We start from the raw sequence: 22299 nt of genomic DNA on the forward strand, positions 1-22299 counted from the left end.
CTGAGGCTGTCTGTATCTCTCTACATCTCTTTGTGTCTTTCTAAATTCTCTTCCTTTTTTCTCATTTCCTTCCCCCTTCAAAATATGCCCTACTTTCAACGAGATTTTCTAAGGACTTGGCAAAGGTGATTGCTACTGGGGAAACATTCCTGTAGTGTTACATTGCACCAGAGGCCATTCAGTTCAGCATTATTTTCCTTCTGAATCAACCGTCTGGCAAATATTGGAATCTTTCAGGGTCAAGTAACCTACACAGTGCCTTTCATGTCCATACAATTTACATCCTCAGTCCTCTGATCCATGAAGAATTGCTGCCTTTTGACCTTGTGCATTATCTGGTTGTGTTTCATTGACATTGTGAAAGGTTTAGCATCAGAGTAACACATTTGCATCACTTCTTCAAAAACTTGAATGCTGAAGGTTTCTTAATATTGATAACAAGCATATTACCTTAAATGTGTTGAACTTCGATGGCATTGCTTGGATTTGTAGATGTACTGTCAGGACACAAGTGCCATGATTGTAACCACTAAGCCAGTCCCAGTTGCCTGCATTTGGCCCATATCCCTCTGTACCCACTTTATCCATGTAACTGTCTAAATGCTTTTTAAAATACAAAATTGTATCCACCTCTACTACTATAGTGACAGCATGTTCCAGACACTCACCATCCTCTGTGTGGAAAAAATTGCCCCTCTGGAGCCTTTTATGTCTCTCCCCTCTTACTTTAAACCATGCCCACTAGTTTTAGACTCCCCTACCTTTGGGAAAAGATGTTGACTATCTATGCCCCTCATTATTTTATAGACCTCTATAAGATCACCCCAAAGTCTCCTACTGTCCAGGGAAAATATGACCCAGTCTATCCAGCCTCTCCTTATAACTTAAACCATCAAGTCTCAGTAGCATGCTAATAAATCTTTTCTGCATTCTTTCTAGTTTAATAATATCCTTTATGTAATAGGGTGACCAGAACTGTGCGCAATATGCCAAGTGTGCCCTTACCAGTGTCTTGCACAACTTCTTCAAGACGTCCCAACTCTTGTATTCAATGTTCTGACCAATGAAACCAAGCATGCCGAATGCCTTATTCACCACTCTGTTCACGTGTGACGCCACTTTCAAGGAGCTATGAATCTGTACCCCTAAATCTCTTTGTTCTACAACTCTCGCCAACATCCTAAAACTAAAGTTAAAGTTTATTTATTAGTCATAACTAAGGATTACTTTAATGCTGCAATGAAGTTAATTTGAAATTTCCCTAGTTGCCATAGTCCGGCACCTGTTCATATCAATGCACCTAACCAGCACAGCTTTCAGAATGTGGGAGGAAACCAGAGCACCCAGAGGAAATCCACGCAGACATGGGGAGAAAGTGCAAACTCCACACAGACTGTGACCCAAGTTGGGAATCGACCCTGGGTCCCTGGCGCTGTGAAGTAGCAAAGCTAACCACTGTGCTATCGTGCTGTCTTTACCATTAACTGAGTAAGTCCTGCCCTGGTTTGATATTCCAAAATGCATCACCTCAGGCAGTTGTCTAAATTAAACTCCATCTGCCATTCATGGGTCCACTGACCCAGTTGATCAAGATTGCGTTGCATCCTAGATAACCTCCTTCTTTGTCCACTATCCCACCAGTCTTGTCATCTGCAAACTTACTCATCATGCCTCCTAAATTCTCAAATAACAGTGGACCCAGCACCGATCCCTGAGGCACACTGCTGGTCACAAGACTCCAGTTTGAAAAACAATCCTCTACAACCACCCTGTCATCAAGCCAATTTTGTATCCAGTTGGTTACTTCACATGGATCGCGTGAGATTTAATCTTGTGCAACAACCTACCATGCGGTACCATGTCAAAGGCCTTGCTAAAGTCCATGTAGACAACATTAACTGCACTGCCCTCATCTACCTTCTTAGTTACCCCTTCAAGAAACTGAATCAAATTTTTGAGACATTTTTCACTGTCAAAGCCATGCTGACTTTCCCTAATCAGTCCTTGCCTCTCTAAGGGCCTGTAGATCCTGACTTAGAATATCTTCTAACAACTTACCCACGACAGATGTTTGGTTCACCAGCTTTTAGTTCCCAGTGTGAGACCAGAAATCCAATTTGCAGATTGCTGTCTTCCCAGCCCAGTTTTGTTGGTGAGAACAACTCTGGGCAGAGGGGTGCTCAGCAAGGGGGGGCGGTGGGAGCTCTGCACAGGGGGTGGTTGTGCAGGCAGGGGGATGAGCAGCGGAGGGGGTTGTGATGGCTTGGGGGAGGGCATTTCGGGAGTCTATGAGGGGAGACATTGGGAGCGTCCTGATGCTGGCGTCTCATGTTGCTGTGAGGGGCTGACAATTCCATCAATGATTAGGACGGGCAGTGGTGAAGCTCCCCTGGTCCAGTAGGTCGGGTGCCTTACTCAGAGTGCTCTGTAGCTGGCTTCACCATCATACTTAGGCTTTGTTCTTTTGTTCCCTCAACCCCTCCCAAACTAAAGTTCACACCTGTCAGAAAAATTGACTTAGTGCTGGAGGATTGCAATGCTGAGCTTGCCCAAAAGACTGGCGTAGTATACTCTCATTTTCACGCTGTTTTGATGCTTAGAATTTTTTGGAAAACATTCTGCCCCACTTCTCCTCACACAGTCCAAAGTTGTTTTCCCACACGTATTCTTGTAAATGTCCTGATGAGTGCAAGACGAAAAGCTTTGATGACATGTCTTTGTTCAACAATACAGAAGTACTCGGTGAATCTGTTCAAGATCTTGGGGCATATTGATTATGTTGGGATGCTAGTTTCCATTATAAGGCCAGCAATTCAATGTTGAGTGTCAATATTGAAACCTCTCTCACATCTGTTTTGCTTTTTCATCATTCAGAGTATAAATTCAGGAAGTGCTTAATATTTTCCAATGTAAATATATAAAAATTCCAGCCTGGAATCTTTGCATGACTGTGTATTTAATGACATTTAGTTTCAAACTAGCATGGTCATTACCCTCCTCGTGCAATAGTTGTAGTTCACAATCTTGTAATTTTGCGAGGAAACCCAATTGTAACACTGTTTGGGTTCTGGCTTTGAGCAGCTCCTAGACTGAAGACATTTTGAAATTGCTCCAGTAATTGTGAACAGACAAACATTACCTATTTTATAGGTGAACTAATTAACTTATTTTAGGCAAGACCATTGGTTACCTAGTATCTTCATCTGTTACCTTTATTTTCTGCTTGTTTTCTGTATATCATCATTTATAAAGAAATTTAACTATAATTTTTTTCAGGTACTATTAGGACAGGATCTGTCTTTTTTTTAGACCTTTGAAGCAGGTGTATCACAGTTTTTAGTTTTTGTAAGCCACACATGCATGGATGATGGAGCCTGGACAGATGCAGATAAAGGGTAATCTCTGGCTATTAGTTTGGAAGTGTCTCCATTTGCTGATGTGAATCATTTTTGAATGTTCTGCTTTATGAGTCAACAGCATTAAGATCATATCTAAAGGGCCATAATATTCAGATTGGAAAAAACAGTAAATAAATTTAAGCTCAGTAGTCTATGTTGCCAGGATTTGGGTGGCCTAAATTGTTAGAACTTTGCAACTTCTGCACTGTTCGATATCTCAGCCCTAATGTTTACCAGTTCAACCATTTGCACTGCAGCCTGTTTCACATATTGATCAGCTTAGTTTTTTCTTGTCCTAAATATATACTTCCACTTTGTGGAATTCTAGTCGTAACAGAATTCTGTACTTAATCCACCCCTTCATATAATCTCAAAAACTTCTATCATATCACCCCTTAGTTTCTTTTAAAGAAATAAATGTCTTGGTATGAACAATTTTCCAATTAGAAACAAAGTACTGACACAAGCTTCTCGTTAGGCTTACAGCAGCCCACAGTTTTTGTGAGCTTTTGAACGATGTTTTGTTGTCATCAGACATTTGATCCAGTGCAAGTTCCCTGTACAGGGAAATTTAGGTGTGAACAGGCTGAGTGTTTCCAGCTAATTAGATCGAAGAATGTTAATCCAGCCATGCAGAGTCAAAAGCCGGAATATAAATGAGATTTCACAGTTGGAAAATTACATTTTCAATGCTAGATAGTTGTTTGGCAGTGTTTACCACACTGTTTAAAAATTCACTTGGACCTGAATGCACTAGCTTGACCTTTTCTTGGTGTGTTTAGTAGGTAGATACAACTTCAAACCCTTACATGGATTTCAAAGCCGAGTCTGTTATTGGTGCAACATAACTTTAAAGAGCAAGACAAATATGCTGGAACCTACAGGTTTCTGCATTTATCTGAATGCCCTGACTCTGGAATTTGCTGTCCAATTTACCCCATAATAATGCTGAGTGCTGCTAGTCTCACTGTGTTATTAAGCAGTAGTCAAGTCGAGAAATAAATGATCTCTGCTTTCACGGTAGATGGAGAACGTAACCATAGTTGATTCTTTCCTTTTTCATACAGATTGTGAAGGAATGCTTAGGTCTTTATATTGCTCTAGGCATGGATAGCCATCCCTTAAAAAGATTTGTTATTTAGTTTCCTAATTTATTGCGTGACGTTGATTGCTGTCTTTTCTAAGCGACCATTCATCCTTATTCTCCATTCTTTGCTAACAAGCCTTTTCTCCTCACTGGATAAGTTTTTCTACGTTAAGTGACTTCTGTATTCTGGAGAATTCTGGCAATGTGCAACTAGAACACCTTATTTTGAGCTACAACTGAAAAGAAAGCAAAAACCTTAATCATAAGAGATGAAACCAAATCTGTATATATTTATACAATAGAATGTTTTCCACTCTAAATGATGGTATTAATTTCATCCCTTTGCTGAATTCTGCTAAAACATGATAATCCTTTTAGATTTCAGACCGAACCCAATGTCACTGTGACCTCTTTCTATTGGAACTATGTGCTTTTTATGATCCAAAATCATTGCTTGATCATGTCTCTAATTCATTAATGAAATATTCCAAGAAATTTTTCCTGTTGTGCTACTCAAAATGTATGTTAGGCACCTCTATTTTATATTAAACTACGTTTTCCGGTTTTCAGTCAAAAATCCAGCATATCCATGTCTTTGAACTTGTGTAAACTTGTGGATTTTTATCATTTGATTCTGCTGCCATTTTAATATCATCTGCAAATTTAGAGATCTTTTGAAATTACTTCAGTTTTACTTATATTAGCAGTCGCAATTATACATAAATTCTCAGTCATGCAATACATGACTAACTGTTGAATTCCAATTTGATATGTTCATGTTGTCTAGGACATGTACTTTTCAACCACCCATTTTTCAATCCAATTCATTACACTCTATACCTTATATTAAGGGTTCCTGATTAAATCATCTTTAGTGTAAGTTACAGCAACTTCTTCATCAAATCTTAAATCGTAAGCAGTATTTTGCAAGTATCAGGAAATCATTTATAGGAAAATGTGGTCCAGTGGCCTTTGGAACCTCATCAATTACATATATTCAGATTGCAATTGTTTCCCAGTTTTGAAAACTTGATACTAGTTTATATTGCATGGCGTTGTGACTCCAGTTAATGTTACTTCTGGACAAATCAGATCCCAGGATGGAATCTGGCTTGATAGATTCTACCTTCTTTTGTTCAGAGATATGGATAAGCAGAATCACAGGATTGTTGATTAACTTTTAACAAAACATTTAGTAAACAAGAAAAGGTGAACTATAATACAGTACTCCTTTAGCCTAGCTATTCCTTTTCAGATATATACAGAATCATGAGGAATACACAAGATACAAAATCTGCCTTGTACTCTAATATTCTCAATAAGTACACAGTCCGTGTAAACCAAAGGCAAACTGTGGTCAGACACACCATGCTCTGAAACTAAGTGTCAGGTGCCATCCAATGCAACAACTGCAGATTTCTCATCAGATCCCCCCCAGATGCTTATCACACTGAGCCAACTGGTCTCATTGGAACTCTTGAAGGACTCCCTTTGGAATCCCTCCCACACAATGCTTTCTCTTGGAAAGCTTCATCAAGAATCCACCTTAGGAGATCAACCTCTCCTCTGCCCTAATCAGCACATACATTCAAGCTTCCATGCAATCTCAATTGCCCAGCCATGGCAACGGAACACCACTGCTTCACAGACTGTATAAAAGTGTCACCAAACTTTTGATCATTTCAGATTTCTGGATTTTCACCTATCTGACCTTAAGTCTGGTTCCTGCAGTTCTGTCTTTAATCCAAACCTCTCTTTCTGTTTTGTATTTGAATTATCTTGACCATGTGCAACTTCCTATTCTTTGTTTGTTTGACTTAACTGTCTTTCTGAGACATTCTTTTGTCCCCACTTCTAGTTTCTTGGATTTTTCTCACTTCTGGGAAATCTGCTCTCTACAGGTCCATGCCTTGTGTCTAGTTTTTTTTTTCTGGCACTAGCTTATAACTAACTCAAAAGTTATTTCTGTTCTGGGATGACTCCTGATTGCTAAGCAACAGCTTAGGTTTCCTTTAAACCCTGTTTACTTCCATGTTGTAAACTCTCATCACCATACCAGCATTTGAATCAACCTGAAGTCATTAGATCTTTCAAATATTGAAATACAAAAATTATACTTAGTAAAACTAGGCTTCTTTTCTAATACCCACAAATAAAAACATAAATTATTTGAAGTTACCTCTGTGCCCTGACAATGGCTAAGTGACATAACCAACAAAGGGAAGTAGTTTATACATTAGTCCTCTCCAGATAATTGATATTGTCACAATACCTGTTGAGTGGACAATCCTATTCTGGCTCCTTGAATTCAGATAATTGTGTATCCCCACAATTGGACTTCCTTTTCTTTGTTTCCCAGGAAATGGTTCTACTTAAGTAGTAGGGAATTTCGCTACTTAAAAGCTGTGTTCTCAAAACTATTTGCATTGATTAAAAAGAAACTTGCATTTATGTATCACCTTTCATGATCTCGGGACATCCCAAAATGTTTTACAGCTAATTAAGTACTTTTGAAGTATAGTTACTGTTGTAATATTGACACAGTTAAGAAGTTGAAAGAAGTAATTCTCTGCCTTTAACAGAAATAAAAGTAGTTGTTGAATTTTGTTTTGAACTGCACTCCCAAATTCATCCTATTGGCATCTCAGCCAAGTGGTTGGATTTATCATTCTTCTCTAGAAAATTTGCATCATGAAACAAGCAAAAAATTACCAATGAAGGCTAAAATAATTGCTCACATTTATGTATCATTTTTCATATAGAACATCTCAGAGCGCTTTACAAGAAATGAACACTGACCAAAGTTGAGGAAGTATTTGAGGGAATGGACAATAATGTACAGATATATTTTTAGGAGGCTATTGAAATTAAGGAGGTAGCAAGGCTGACAGATTTTGCAGAATAATTCCAGAGAGCAGAAGCAAGGTGAGTGAAGAATCACTCTATTGGTGTGACCATAAACAAGCAATAGATTTGAGGTAAAGGAGTGAATAGCTATATCGCTGTAGTAGATTGCTTTGATAAGCTTGAGTGAAAGGATTTTGCAGCGTTACGCAACGAGGGTGGATCTTGGCAAAGATGGCTGTGTGGAAGAGAACTTGTGTTGTAGGCTTTCAAATTAACTGGACTTGAGAATGGTGACCTCCAAAAGACTGGAAAGGAGAGCATTTGAGCAATAATTTTTTTAAGCATTTGGTTTTGACATTGGTGATTTGGTAATCTTTCATTGTGTTAATCTAAGTTATCAGTTTCTTAAATTAGATAGGAACTAGTTTGATTGTGAAAGATAAATGTACCTATTTTTGCATTGGAAGTGACAGAGTAGAAGTGCTTAAAATCTATACGTCCTGAGAAAGTTGCAGCAGTACATTTATAGTTGGTAATAGGAATGTTGGGTGAAAGACTTTGCAAAGGAAAGATTCTTTTAAGATTCAGTAAAAGATCGTGTGGTTTTCAGCTGAATTATTATGTGGTTATCTGTTGGAAACTAACTTTTCTACATGTAAGCTTTATCTTTTTAAAAAAAAAGTTAAATATGTTGTTTGTAAGAAATGCAGCATTACATTGTTCCATCCATGGTGGCTGACTGTTTCTAGTTTGCACTGAATGGGATTTCTTTTAAAAAAAAATAAAATTGACTTGTGTATTAACCCACTATAACTTCTAGTAATAGTTCTTCAAATTGCATGTGTAATCACTATAGCACATTATTGGCAAATCTTAAGGTTTGAATAAAAACTCAGTAACAGCCAATTTACACTCAATGTGGTCCTATAAACAGCAATGAAATTAAGAACAAAATCTTCTGTATAAGGTGTTGGTTGAGACATGCATGTTGCATGCTGAACAACAAAAGAACTCCCATACTCTTTTAAAATATTAAAATCTTTTACTTCCACCTGAGGGGCCTGATGGGACCTTGATTTAATGTCTCATTCAAAGGACAGCATGTCCATCGTGCCTACTGTCTTTGCTGATGCCACACTGCAATGCCAGTTGTGACCATGTACTCAAATTTCTGGAACAGGACTTTCTGAAGTGAGTGTGCTACCACTGAGCCAAGGCAGACATCTAAGTTATATGATGATGAGGAAGCAATAAAAAAAAAGTGCTTAGAATTCACCAAATCATTTCTCAACAGAAACAGGATTAGACAAAATATTTGATATGCTAGTTAACCCTATCTGGGTTTTTCCCCAGTTCAGAAGGAATAAGACAGAAGTATACAAATGAACATCACGCAGTGCGCAATGAGATGATTTTACGAATTCCCTATAGAAAATTTACAACAAAACCAGTCATTCAGTGTTCATGCTCTGTAATTTTGCATTTACTCTGTGATCATAGACCATACTGTACATCCTTTGGGAATAACCTGCAATGCAAACAAAAGATATTCATAATAGTAACATTGTATATTTATCCACATCTACTGTAAACTTCAAAACCTGTGAAAAATATAAAAATATTAATAATTACTGATGCTCACAGCCAAATTTGATAATGCAACTTGGCCAATTTGGCTTGCGTTCATGAAACATTATTGCAAGGGAAAGCTACCATGTTTCTTCACAATATTTACAAGGTTATTGGCAATTACTATTAACGTAAGAAGTTCAGTTGCACACAGTTCAGTATAGAGAGAATACCAGAAATGTTCAGGGGAGAGAGGGTAGGGTAGGGTTTATGTTTCAGGTTGATAGCCTTTCTTCACCCTGTTTGGCATTGCGTCCACATGGACAGTGGTTGAAGGAACAGCCTGGCGTTTTCCATTCTTCAAATAATGCTCACTTTCCACTTACTAGAATTCAATCAAGCTTTCCGTACCAGTTGGAAACACAGTTTTTTGTGGGTGATGGGTGGTGCTGGGTTTGGAGGTGAGGTGGATAATGTTTCGGAATGATTTTAGATCAAAATGGTGCATCCTTTTTGTATGTCATCAAAGTATGAGACCATATGTCTGCATCAGGCTTAGCATTCCTCCCGAAAGCATCAAGCTCTGCTATACTCCTATATGTGGAAAATCCATAAATTTTTACAAGAAGAAGTACGAACCTGAAGTGGTCATCTATCTTGATTTAATAAACTCAGTCATTCTGACATTAGACCCTTGAGGTTCTAACTTGCTTAAACAAATCACACCAGATATGTCCAGCTCTTGAACCATTTATATGGAACTTCTGACAATTCTTGCTACACCACCAGAGGTCATCAGCAAACCATTTTTACAAACTACTGCTGTAGTATTTAACTTACTGGGCTTTTTCTTTGCTTGCATTGTTGATTTATTAAACAATTCTACTATTGCAACTGTTGGTTAGTGGCTTCAAATAATATTGCCCATTTGTCATGAGCAAATAATAGGATACCAGAGAATTTGGAATGTTGGTACTGAAGGTTCAGATAACTTAGCCAATAAGAATGAAGGTTGAGTTAAAATGTTTGATTTCTGCAGCCTTTTTTTGTCCTTGGTTATCTATTTTTTAATGAAATACGTTATTGTTTGTTTTGCATTAAGGGACACAAGTATTTTTCAGTTACTTTATCTTGCTGCAATGCTTGGATTCTTTGAAGATGACTTGCGCATTAAATATTAATACCTTCTGATAGATTAGCAAATCCAATTCTATACACCACCAGTCTATTTCCTGGTAATCAGTGACAGAGTACCACTCAAACAAACTCTTAGTAATTATGTTAGTTATTAATCTTTTATTAGTGTTAGGGTACAGGACTATATTGATCTCTTTACCACCCCCACATATATACACACACACACACACACACACTCAATTCAAATACGTTTGACCTAGAGTGAAACAAAGTTATATTGTAAAGAATGTTATGCCTTTTTAGAAGAGATTCATTTTTAGGCTGTAATTCAATTTGTGGTGTAGATTCCTCGAGATTTGCTTCGATATTATTTGAACCTTTCAGTGAGGTTGCTACGTTTTACTCGGTACGTATTACTGTACTAAACCATGACAAAACTGCCTGAATTTTAGTCAGCTCAAATGCGGGTGCTGAAATTTTAGCTTTGGGATAGTTGAATCTGGAGCTGACACAGGCACAGATGATAGCTTGGCAGCCCATTTGGTGGAGGCAGGCATTGCCACAGAGGTGCAAGTATGCAGCCTTTGTCATAGAATTCCTACAATCCAGAAGGAGGCGATTTGGCCCATTAAGCTTGCACCGACAATAATCTGACCCAGGCCTTATCTCCTTAGCCCCATGCATTCATCCCACTAATCTCCCTGACACTAAAGGGCTATTTAGCATGGTCAATCTATCTTTAGACTGTGGGAGGAAATCGGAGCACCCAGAGATGACCCACGCGGACATGCAAACTCCATATAGGTAGTCACCTGAGGCTGGGAATTGAAGCCGGGTCCCTGGCGCTGTGAGGCAGTAGTGCTAACCATTGAACCATTATGCTGTCCCTTTTCAAGGGCTCCAGATAGGATGAGAGATTGTACATCAGAGCCACAAAACCACTTATGAATTTGCTTGGGGCTGTGAGTGTGTTTTGGCAGAAATATGAACTTGATCAGAGAAATTGAAATAGCGTTGTGAGAAAGATGGACATGGATTTGGGAGATAGCACATTAAAGAAGATTTCTGAAGAAGTTATATTGGACTTGAGCCATGGACTCTTTTTCTCTCTCTACAGATGTTGCCAGATCTGCTGAGTTTATCCAGCATTTTCTGTTTTTATTTTAGATTGCCAGCATCCACAGTATTTTAATTTTAAGACAAATAATTTTGGAAAATAAACTGTGGCTGGAGAGGGGGCAGTTGTTTAGCAGTTAGATTTTACTATATCTTCTCATCAGTCTAGGTAATCTACTGATATGATATGATGTGGAGAATCTGTTTCATTTTCATTACATCAGCAGTTGGAAGCAAGATTACTTTTACCAACAAGTGATGGAAGAATAATTGTAACAACAGTTGATAAAAATATGTATATATTGTCTTCATAAAAATGTTTTTTGCCATTTGAACAGCTGGACTTGCCCAAATATTTTCTACTGATGTTCAGTGTTGGTATAGTTCGTGGTGAGTTTTCAGGGTGCAGTGACTTATTGGTATTGATAGCAGTCATAGACCAAAAGTGATTGGATTCAGGCATAAATTCCTGCAGGGTGAGACTCGTCCTGTCCCAGCTGAAGTTGCCGTGCTGTGGAGCAGTGCAATATTTATTTAACAAAAGTATTAGAACAGGTTTAAATATAACACAGCAAGATGAGTTGAAAGGATAGCAATTGATGGGGTTTTTAAGATGTGTTTCTCAGGTTAGAAATCATAATGGTCTTAGCAATGCCAAACCTAAAAATTGTAAAAGTGCTTTTTGACAGTTACAGTAAACACTGCTTGTCTAAGTAAAATTAAGTGCCACAATGTAATTATTTACATGAATATCATTATACCCTGGAATATTGAGTTTTGTGATAATAGAAACAAAAATCAGATTTTGTGTTTAATTAAGACAAATATTATCAATTAGATATTTGCAGAATGTTAAGGACCAGATCAGAAACTTCTAAAGTGTATTAATGAAGTTAACCCACACCCCAACCTTATTTTGATATTGGCATTAGTGTGAGCATCAGATGTTTTACTCCAGGTGACATTCTATTGACCCATTAGGAATCTTCTATTAAAGCAAACTTTATTTAACAACAGTTTTAAAAAAAACAAGAAGAATTAACATAACTTTTACTGACTGAAATACTTGAATGTGACCAGGTATAACTTTTAACTACTAGTCATCTCTGTAGTTCCAATTTGAGCAATATCCCCACAGACGTAAATCCCTCTTCAGAATCAGTTAGCACAAAATACTTAGGCTTATGTTGGTCCTGGACGTCCAATCTTTTAACACTGCAAAACAGAAATATAGAAAGACACCTGTCTTTTGACTCCTAATTCAGCCAGCTTCCAGAGAAAGATCACTCTTCAAACAGCAGAACTTCAGAAGAAGAGACTTATTTTCTGGCAGGTCCCAGATTCCAAACACTTTCAAAGATCTCAAGCAGCAACAGAACTTATCTCTCTTTCTATCTCCCTGTCTGAATCTAACCCCACTCAGTCACATGATTTTCTTGTCAATCAACCTAACTAAACCCAACTTGGGAAAACACCAAAGTAACAACACTGCATTAGCCCAGATTAAAACAATTGTGATCAATTATGCTTCTTCAACATCAACGTGTGCTGCTGGTTATAGACAAAGTGGCACTGTGTAAATATAACTGACTAAAAAAAATCCTGCACAAGGAACAAGACATAAATACATTTCTTAAAGGCACAGTATCATCACACTGAATGATATGCCCATTTATATATGTATGCATTGCAGGGCCATCAGTGTAATTTTAGGTGACAAGTGGAAAATGATGAAAAATGAAGAGAGGAAAATTTACACATTGGAAGCCAAGGCTCTGGCAGAGGAACAAAAACGCCTTAATCCAGACTGCTGGAAAAGGAAACGGAGCAACTCTGTGAGTATTTAAAACCGTTTGATTGTCCTAACCTTTATGTTTTCATTTCAAAAAGGCAACCAATAATATTTGAACTTTGAGATAATGGTAGGGAAAGATATATTGAAACGAATGGTTAGCATCCTACCTGAGCTCATAAGTGCTGAAAAAAAATTGGAAATCTAAATTGTGCCACTGAAGTCATTTTTGTAGAAGTTTAAGGTGATTAAGCTAAATCAGCTTAATTCATCACAACTGATATTTAATTTTGAATACCTTGTTTTCTTGTTGGAGATGGTTCATGTTAACTAACTTAATCAGACAAAATTTCCTTTTGAGAGTTGATGAGTTAAACATTCTAGAACCTCAACGTTTGGACTTAAGGGTCTGCTCAAGGCACTGTCAATCTGTGTCCTTCAAAATCTGTCCAAGGTCAAAGTTTCCTTCAGATTCTGTTATAGTGTAGGACAGAGTAACATGAAGAGGCAATTTTAATACATTGTTTTGAAGTTCTGGATCTTCAGTGTGAATAAATAGTTCTGACAAAAGGGATCAGAAAATCCTCCTCCTCTTTCTCCCTGTACCTTTGCTGAGGGTATTAAAAAAAATTATTCATTTTCTTCTGAGGCCTTGCAACAACTGTTTTTGAACCATCTACAATAAGATGTGCAAAATTAGCTAAATGACTATTTAGTCTCTGCTTTTGACTCTTCCTTGTGGTGAAGAACTTGGTATCTACACTAGCATTGTTGAGATTATTAATTCAGTAACATAGCAAACTGACCACACAGTCACATCTGACTTGTGTGGTGTTAGATATTAGAACTCCAAGATGCATTACAGCATGACTAAGTGGAAAAACTAATTTAAAAAATCCCATTTAATTAAATTCCAGCATACAAACACTCCCTCCAGTATCTTGCTGTTTAGATATTTATACAGCCATGCCTAGATGCTTTTAGTCAAGGGTATCATATTTATCTCGAGCATTGATAATGTAAGCGGGTCTCTCGCTATTCCATTTTACAACCCCACTAAGACCCCTGGCTAACTATCCTTCCACAGCAAAAATGATTAGGGCGGCCTGTTTCCCAGGGTGTAGCAGTTACAGCTGTTGGCAGCTGTCAAGAAGAATGTATGCTTTCAGTATCCAAGTCATTTTTTTCTCGCTTAACAACAATAGAGTCCAAGCATTGATCCCTGTAGGAATGCACTCAGTATCTTTCTCCATCTGATAATACGTTTTGTTCTAGTTTCAAAAGCTACCAGATGCCTGTGGCTTTTAATAAGTGTTCCATATGGCAACAGAATTTAATGATAAATGTCTGTACTTAGCAGGTTGTTTGAGTATGTGGGAACCTTTATGCTTTCTCATCTTGATTTGCATTTTGTTTTGTTTGCATAACTGCAGTATTTTACAATGTTTATCAGTAACACCCTGTATCTTATTCTTGTTGTTTTGATAAATCTAGTAATTTTCAACTCATTACTGGTTGTCAGTTTGCCACCACCATTAAGTTCAGGTGCTGCTTCATAAAACATATGGGTTCACAACTGGCAAGTTACTGTGCAGACTTGCTCCCACTAAGTAAACTGATTTATAATGCTTGGCAGTCTACAACTAGTACCCAATATTTATTAAACTATATGCTGCATGACAGGCAGTATTTTTTTCCATAAATGACAATTCCTGTTTAGGTGTTTGAAAGTGGCAAGATATCCTGAGAGAATGGTCAACAGAGTATATGGAATCTTGGGCTCCATAAACAGAAATACTGAGTATAAAAGCAGGAAAGATACGCAGAACCTTTATAATGCTGTGGTGAAACCCTTATTTTATCACCCCCCCACCCCCTTCTGTTTTGTCTGCTTCTTCACAACTACATCTTTAAATCATTCCCTACCTTAAGCAGCCCATTAGCAATGTTATTAAGACATTGCTGGGTAGATCTTTCAGATTTGCATTGCTATTTGACTGAAATGCATGCTGAGCATTGATAAGTGGGCCCCCTATGACTTTTTCTTTAATTTAGTGGGTGGGGTGAATATGTTGATCTTGTTTATATTTCCCTCAAATTGCTTCCATAGAAGATGGTTTGTACTTGCAGCAGTAATTTGTAAAAGTTCACCTATTAATGCATGTTGTTTCCTGAGTTAGCTTGAAGTCTGCATTATAAAAATGGTTTTTCACTTTTTATGTAAAGATACTAATTTTTCACTAGGATATTTAAACCTACCATATATTGATTTTGTTTTATTTTGAAAACACAGGGTTCTCAGCAGCAGTAACCAGACGCGATTGAAACCCACTTTATCCTCGACTTTCACCATTTGGAATGAATTTTAGAAAACTGGATGCAAGTGAGCAAAAGACTCCGTGTATCTATCTTTCAGTTTTAATTTGAGATTTATTTTGTGTGATAAATCTATATTTAGACAATTGTAATAAAATAAGTATAGTTTGCTTTTTATATAAATGGCTGATATTGAGTGTTGTAAATCAAAGCATTTAATCTTTCTGACTTTCCTAAAACTATTGCATATTGTAAATGGCCATAATACTTGTTCTTCCAAAGTTCAGTCAAAGGTTATTTCAGGTAAATATAGCTTTTAGGCTTGAAAACTTTGTACTAAAAATCCTGTGGTGCTAAGGTAAGGGAGGAAAAAGTAGGTATATAAAGATGTCTATTTTTAAGATTGTAAATGGGTAAAGTTTAAAATTCTGTATAACTGCTGTTGTATCATGATTTGTATCACTCACTATATTGCACAATTTTAATTCAATTAACTTTATTTGCAAACGGTGGGGGACTTAGTATATGTAGCAGGGATACTCCCAAATTTACTTTGTGGTGTTTTAGCCAACTAAAGTTGCCATAAAACTCGAGGCTTGTATTCAGAAATTGGGGCACAGCAAGCACTTGGGCCACAATTGTGCTAAAAACTATTGCACTTTAATGTTTCTTGCAACATTATGAAAAGCGAGCACATGAAAATGACTCATGCAATGTGACATTCTCATGGAATGGCATTTATGTCACGCAGTGTTGATATTACAGTCACTGATCAACATTTATGCAACTGCTTTAACTCAAGTAAATTTATGTCTTTATACAGGCTGTTGTCCCACAGGAACTCTTGCACAAAAATACAAACTATTTTTATTGTATTCAAGTTTAAATAAATTTGTAAAGTTAAATGTCTGGTTTTTCTTCTTCTTAAAGCTGTTCAGACTGTCATTGATAGTTTTAAGAGGGCAGACTTCTATAATTTTGAATATGTACTTTTTTTGTTTCAAAATGCACAATAAAATGGAGAGTTGAAGATTGGATTATCTACATTAGCTAGTTGAGACCATAGCAGACACAAAACATTGAGGAAAAAAATCAATCCACGCTGAACTATTGTAACTACAAACTCAATAATAAAATATGTAGAGACCATCTCTTGTGTACATAATGAATTAGAATAATTTTTTTTTAAATGTTAGTCAATCTGCACAGTTTGTCATACACACTTTTAGCTAGTGAAAGGATCATGGAGATGCAACATTAATTTGACAGAACACATTGTCAGGTTATAGTTGAGAAGTTTTAAAACAGGACTAATGAAGTTTGAAGGGGTTTAATGAGGTGTGTGCTTCTTGGAAGGTTTGGGATAAATAGCAAACAATTAGTAGCAATGGACATTAAATTTAGTATCAGAATAATAGTTCAATGGAATTTTGCATACAAGTTCCTATTACAAGGAAAAGAAAGCACACAGAAGAGCTGAAGGAAGTGGTATCCGTACACGTGGCTAAGCTTATTTGCCTTTCAGCTCTCCTGCTTCAAAAAGTAGGTTGTGCTACGTACTGAGGGTTGAGACGCAGAGAGCGTTATCCATCTGGGCACCACCATGAGGCTGACTTTATTTTAATTCATTCAGCTGATGCAACTAAAAGCACAATGGTTAAAACTGTCTGCTCAGTCCCAAATGATTTTAAAAATTCCTGTATTAATTGGTGTAAGATGTAATTAGTAGAAAGAACAATATGTAGACATCTGACAGTAAAACTCTTTAATAGGTGTATACATAAAATACAATGTTATAAATTGCATCTCTTGCTTGCATTATATAATATTGTTTAGTGTTAAAACAGGTACTGATTTTAAAGCTCATTCTATAATGTAAAGTATCTGGCTAGCAACATCTTTAGCAAGTTCTTCTGTAATCAGTTTCAGCTAAGTTTATTAAACACTTTGCCAATGCAGATAAATCAAACCATTGTGAATATTTGTGCAGACCAATAAACCGGTTTTGTTAATTTTCCCCAATGCCTTCACCAATGAAAGTCAACATGACCAATGGTGATAAAATTAATAGATGGATGTTTGCTCAAATACAAAAATCACGTTAACTAAATTAAATGTTTTACATATTTTCTTGAGTGCTGATATCAAAGGAAAAGACATCCAGAAAAGTTACTCATCGATTACAAGAATACCTAAATAGTATGCATTAATGATTGGATGAGATCATAAAGTGAGACTTTATCAACCCGTACAGGAATGGAAAAGATTCTATGCCATACTCAAAGAGGAGCAGTGTCCTGGACAACATATTACTCTATTAAACACAAGAGGCTTCTCATTAAATTAACATTAAACAGTTATCTAACCAATATTGACAGACAGTCCTGAGTACTAAAATATTTTTTGTTTCAGAAAAGCTTTCATTGTACGTTGACCATGGCTTTTTGGAGTAGTTGCAGCATTATTGGATATACTGGAGCAAATTCTTTTCCTTCTCTTGCTCGTACTGATTGAACATAAGCTTCAAGAGCACTCCTTAAAAAAAAGACTTCAATTATATTTTAAGATTCTTAATATAACATGCAAACCTCACTAAAAGTGCACACTAAATCTAATCAAAATGTATGAGCCACACAGACTATGTCACATTTTTTACTGTTAACGCTGAGATTTTTGGCAAGTTTGGTTGTGATATGTTGAAATGTGAAAAGGCAAACAAGATTTTCCCACTTCTTGACAGGAATAAGATATATTAGGCATGACTAACTCCTGGAAATTTTCAAACAAATGAAGAGGAGCAAATTTTTGACTACTGCAGAGTTCAAATACGAGGGAGAGAACAGGAAGGCCATCTGTTACAGATGGTGAAGGAAATGGAACAGAACTTACTTGTCCAAAGGGTATTAAGAGTTGTGTATTGAATCATCAAACACAAAGAAATTTCATACATTTGTCAAAGAAGACATTGTGAAATGGGATCAAATTTGAAAAGTTCAGAAGTAAAGGACTTTTTTTGAACATATTCCCAACAGAAAAAAAAGTAAATCTACAGTCCTAAAAATTATATTGCAGCTGTGAAAAGTATTTATTTTTCCCTACAATCTTGCCTTGTGGAAGACTGGAAGAGTTCCCAGATGCTGATTTTGAATCAGCTGCCAAGAGGAGCACAAGAGTATCATGACAATAACCCTCACCTCAATTCTCCAGCCTTCAAGTGCAAAATGCCTGACTTCCATTAGGAAACTCATCACAAGGTAGTGTGAGAGCCCACCACAACTGTGTTCCAACATGTAATGATCATAAAATGAAAACTCAACAACTTGAGCAATCTGATGCACTTCTGAGCTCATCTAAGTCTGAATGGTTAAAAAGCTGCACATCAGTTGTTTTAACTTCCTTAACATTATCTAAACTTGGCTATAATGTAAGTGACTGATTTATTCATTTTTAATGTGATACTATTTATGCAAACAGTAATTGCAGAATTATTACCTTAGGAGAAGTAGTCGATCTTTTTCTGATGGATGATCATCGAGCCACTGAGAATACCGAGCTACAGACCATTCTGCCCTCTGTAATTAATTTCACACAGATGTTACTTAATTATAAAATACCCAGTGAAGTTACAGCAAAGCAAGAAAATACCTCTTTAATCATTTTTAAAATATTTGTAAAAATATAGAGGTAAAAAAAATTCATATGGCACTGGACTACTGATTAATCTTAATCTTTGAACTATTTCTTTAGATCAGTTGAAAATGGAGGAGACTTGCATTCAGGTTTAAGCCTTCCATCATTTAGTGCTGCTACATCTATTAATTGGGCATGTTTTTTTAACAGTGAGAAATTGCTCTAAATTAGTAGCTATTGACATTCAATCAGTTCATTTATTCAAAAATTGAGTAAAATATTAAATAAAGATATTTAGAATAAGATCATTACACAGCCTTTCATAACTTTCTTTTACTTATTCGGTAATGATGATTTACCTATAATGTCAGGTCCTTATTCTTTGAAGTATGTTCTACATAATCACAAATCAAACTGAGCTTGATTTATTCAAGAAGAACAGTTTAGCATACTGTATTGGTAAAATATATTGAAGACAGCAGTGCCACATAAAACCCCAGGATCTGTGCCAGAATGGCAGCTGAAAGTTACAAACTGAGGTACCAAGTCAACAATTAGGGTCTCTTCATGGTTGAAGCGAACGCTTGTTCAAACTGTGATGTGCCAAAAATTCACCTCATTATAAGGGGAAAAAAACAAGGCATGTTTTGAAGAATGAAAGGTGACCTTATCGAAATGTAGGATTCTCAGAGGGCTTGAGAGATTGTTTCCCCTTGTGGGAGAGTCTAGGACCAGAGAACATAATGTCAGTAGGGGCACACCTGTTTAAAAGAGATGAGGAATTGCTTCTTTCAGAAGGTAAGTGAATCTTTGGAGTTCTTTACTGCAGAAGGCTATAGGGACTGAGTTAAGCATGTTCAAGACTGAGATGGGCAGATTTTTAATCAGCAAAAGAATCAAGGCTTATTAGAATAAGGCAAAAAAGGAGTTGAGGATTAGATCAGTCATCTGCTTGGCAGAGCAGACTCCAAATGGGTGAAATGGCCTACTTCCGTCCCGACGTCTTATGGTCACTCATTCTTGTGCATCCATAATTTCATAACAGTGACATTAGTGCTAAGAACATGATCTTCCCACAATCCAACCAGGATCAACTCCAGTGAAATGGGAGTGTACTTAATTAAGAATAAAGCATTTCATAGTATTAATTACATCATGATAATAACAGTTTCGACAGAAAAAGAAAAGACAATTTGAAATAGAATTTGAATGCATCATCAGAAGTTTCACTATTGCTATAGTTAGTGCGACAATTGGATTGATTACCCAGAAAGAAATAACCAGTCAGTTCATCAAATACCTGGTGTGGTGGCTTTAGGTCAGGTGGTGCTCTGGTGAACAGGAAATGAAGAACGGTGCTGTATGGGACAATATCCCCTACAGCTGGACTAGTAGAAATGTGCTCACTTGTCTGGAAGAGTAATGGTCTGTGAAGTACAAAACAAACTTGAACAAAATGTGTTAAAAAAAAAACTGCTCTGGATGAGATGGCAGAGGATTATTAAATTATTAGGAGAATTCCCATGATGTTACTTACAGGTAATCTGCGATCTTAGCAATGCTTTCTCATATTTATCATTCTTTATACCAGTGGTTTCCAACCAGTGTGTCGTGTAAAGAATTCAAAATGATTCACTGCACATTCACTGTCATATTGGTACAGCTGGAAGACTTTCAGCCCATCAAATCCCCACTGGTTCTCTAAAGCAAATAGTCAGTCCCACTCCCCCACTATGGGTGGGATATTCCGGCCACACACATTCCCAGATCAGCAGACCTTTGCATGGCCCATGTCCTGCCTGCTGCAATTCCACCCTCTGTCTCCATAGCCCTATGTATTTATTTCCCTCAACCACAACAGAGAAGGGTTTTCCAGCATTTTCTGTCTTAATGTAGCTTAAAATCCAAAGCTTTTGGAAATGATTATTCAGGACTAAATTAACAGTCATTTGGACAAATTTGGATCAATTAGGATCCACTGTAGATGTATTGACAAATGTGTTTTTTACTGAAGTAACAGAGAGTTGATGTGGTACACATGAACTTCCAGAAGGCATCAGATAAAGTGCCACATAACAGGCTTTTCAGCAAAGGTGAAATCCATGGAATAAAAGGGACAGTGCCAGCATGGACACAAAGTTGACTCAGTGACAAGAAACATAATAGTGGTAAATGGTTGGTTCCCAGGGATCGGTATGTGGATTACTTTTTCTTAACCTGAACTGTAGTGTCCAGGGCATGTTTTCAAAATTTTCAGAGGATTTGGAAGTAATGACAAAAAGCAATGTAAAGGACACATTTCGAAAGGGGATGCAAGAGCAAAGGGAGTTTGTGCTGTATGTACACAAACCATTTAAGGTGCAGGGCAGGGTGAGAAAGTGATTAATAAAACTCACAGGATTCTGGGCTTTATACATAGAGGTAGAGGTATAGAGCACGAAAGCAAGTAAATTATGGTGAACCACTGGTTTGATCTGGAGTACTGTATCCAATTCTGGGCACCAACCATACTTTTGTGGTAGGAGAAGGTACAGAAAAGATTTACAAATGTGATTCCAAGAAGGAGACACGTTGGTCAGGATTCTCTAGTCTCCCTGCCACTGCAGGGAGAATTTGATGCTCAGCCATATCTCCATTCACTACAACAGGACTGAAAAATCCCAACCATGAGCGAGATGGGAGAATTCCATGAGAATAGATTGGTGAAGCTGGTGCTGTTCAGAGCAGAGAAGGTAGAGGAGAGATTTGATGAATGTGTTCAGAATGGTCAGGGATCTAGACAGAGTGGATAGGGAGAAACTTTTTTCACTGTCTGAAGGGTCAGGAACCAGATAACACTAAGATGACTGGCAAAAGAATAAGAGATAATGGGGAATTTTTTTTTAAACAAAAAGTGATTTTGCTCTGGAATGTACTGCCTGGGAGTGTAGCGGAGGCAGACTCAGTTGTGGATTTCAAAAGGGAATTAGATAATTATCTGAAGAGTAAAAAAAGCTGGGGCAATGAGATGAAAGAAAGGGAAGTGGGGTCGGCTGAGTAGTTCTTAGAGAATGAGCATTGACATCACAGGTAAATTACCTCTTTCTGTGCTTCATGCTAGGATTCAAGAAATAATTGTCTTGGAACAGTCTAAGCCCGTGAAGTACATAATCATGAAAAAAGCAAGTCAATATTTGCGATTATGGCATCTTATGGATAATATTCTAATAAAGCCATCATTATGAAATGCATTCATTGGTTTTCACATAGTGAGCTGACAATAATATGAAAAGGCTGCAGAAAAGCATATTTATGTTATGAAATATTCAATCCCAATTTACAATTAATATGAAATACTAATAAACTGTAATCAACTTTTTTTAAAAATGTAGTCATATACATCCATTCAGATCTAAACGTTTCCCTGA

General features: G+C 37.0%; 2 protein-coding genes across 4 annotated transcripts in view; one reads left to right on the forward strand and one right to left on the reverse strand.

The window, feature by feature from the left end:
- The window catches only part of hbp1 (HMG-box transcription factor 1), a 49661-nt gene extending 33327 nt beyond the window's left edge, over window positions 1-16334 (forward strand). For 2 of the 3 annotated variants that reach the window (XM_080207337.1, XM_080207336.1), the window contains exons 10-11: window positions 12848-12989; window positions 15240-16334. In XM_080207337.1, the coding sequence (XP_080063463.1) occupies window positions 12848-12989; window positions 15240-15257 (160 nt within the window). In that variant the 3' untranslated portion in view covers window positions 15258-16334. The remainder of the gene's footprint in view (window positions 1-12847; window positions 12990-15239) is intronic. The other variant, XM_080207335.1, reaches the window with a different exon arrangement.
- Window positions 16335-17012: 678 nt separating this feature from the next.
- cog5 (component of oligomeric golgi complex 5) overlaps window positions 17013-22299 on the reverse strand; it is a 101181-nt gene continuing 95894 nt past the window's right edge. Inside the window, exons 20-22 of the mRNA XM_080207334.1 lie at window positions 20193-20319; window positions 18755-18834; window positions 17013-17797 (exon numbers count right to left, since the gene is read on the reverse strand). Of these exons, the coding sequence (XP_080063460.1) occupies window positions 17683-17797; window positions 18755-18834; window positions 20193-20319 (322 nt within the window). The 3' untranslated portion in view covers window positions 17013-17682. The remainder of the gene's footprint in view (window positions 17798-18754; window positions 18835-20192; window positions 20320-22299) is intronic.

This window comes from Carcharhinus amblyrhynchos, chromosome 19 (genome assembly GCF_965287045.1).
Source record: "Carcharhinus amblyrhynchos chromosome 19, sCarAmb.v2.hapA, whole genome shotgun sequence".
Taxonomy (NCBI): domain Eukaryota; kingdom Metazoa; phylum Chordata; class Chondrichthyes; order Carcharhiniformes; family Carcharhinidae; genus Carcharhinus; species Carcharhinus amblyrhynchos.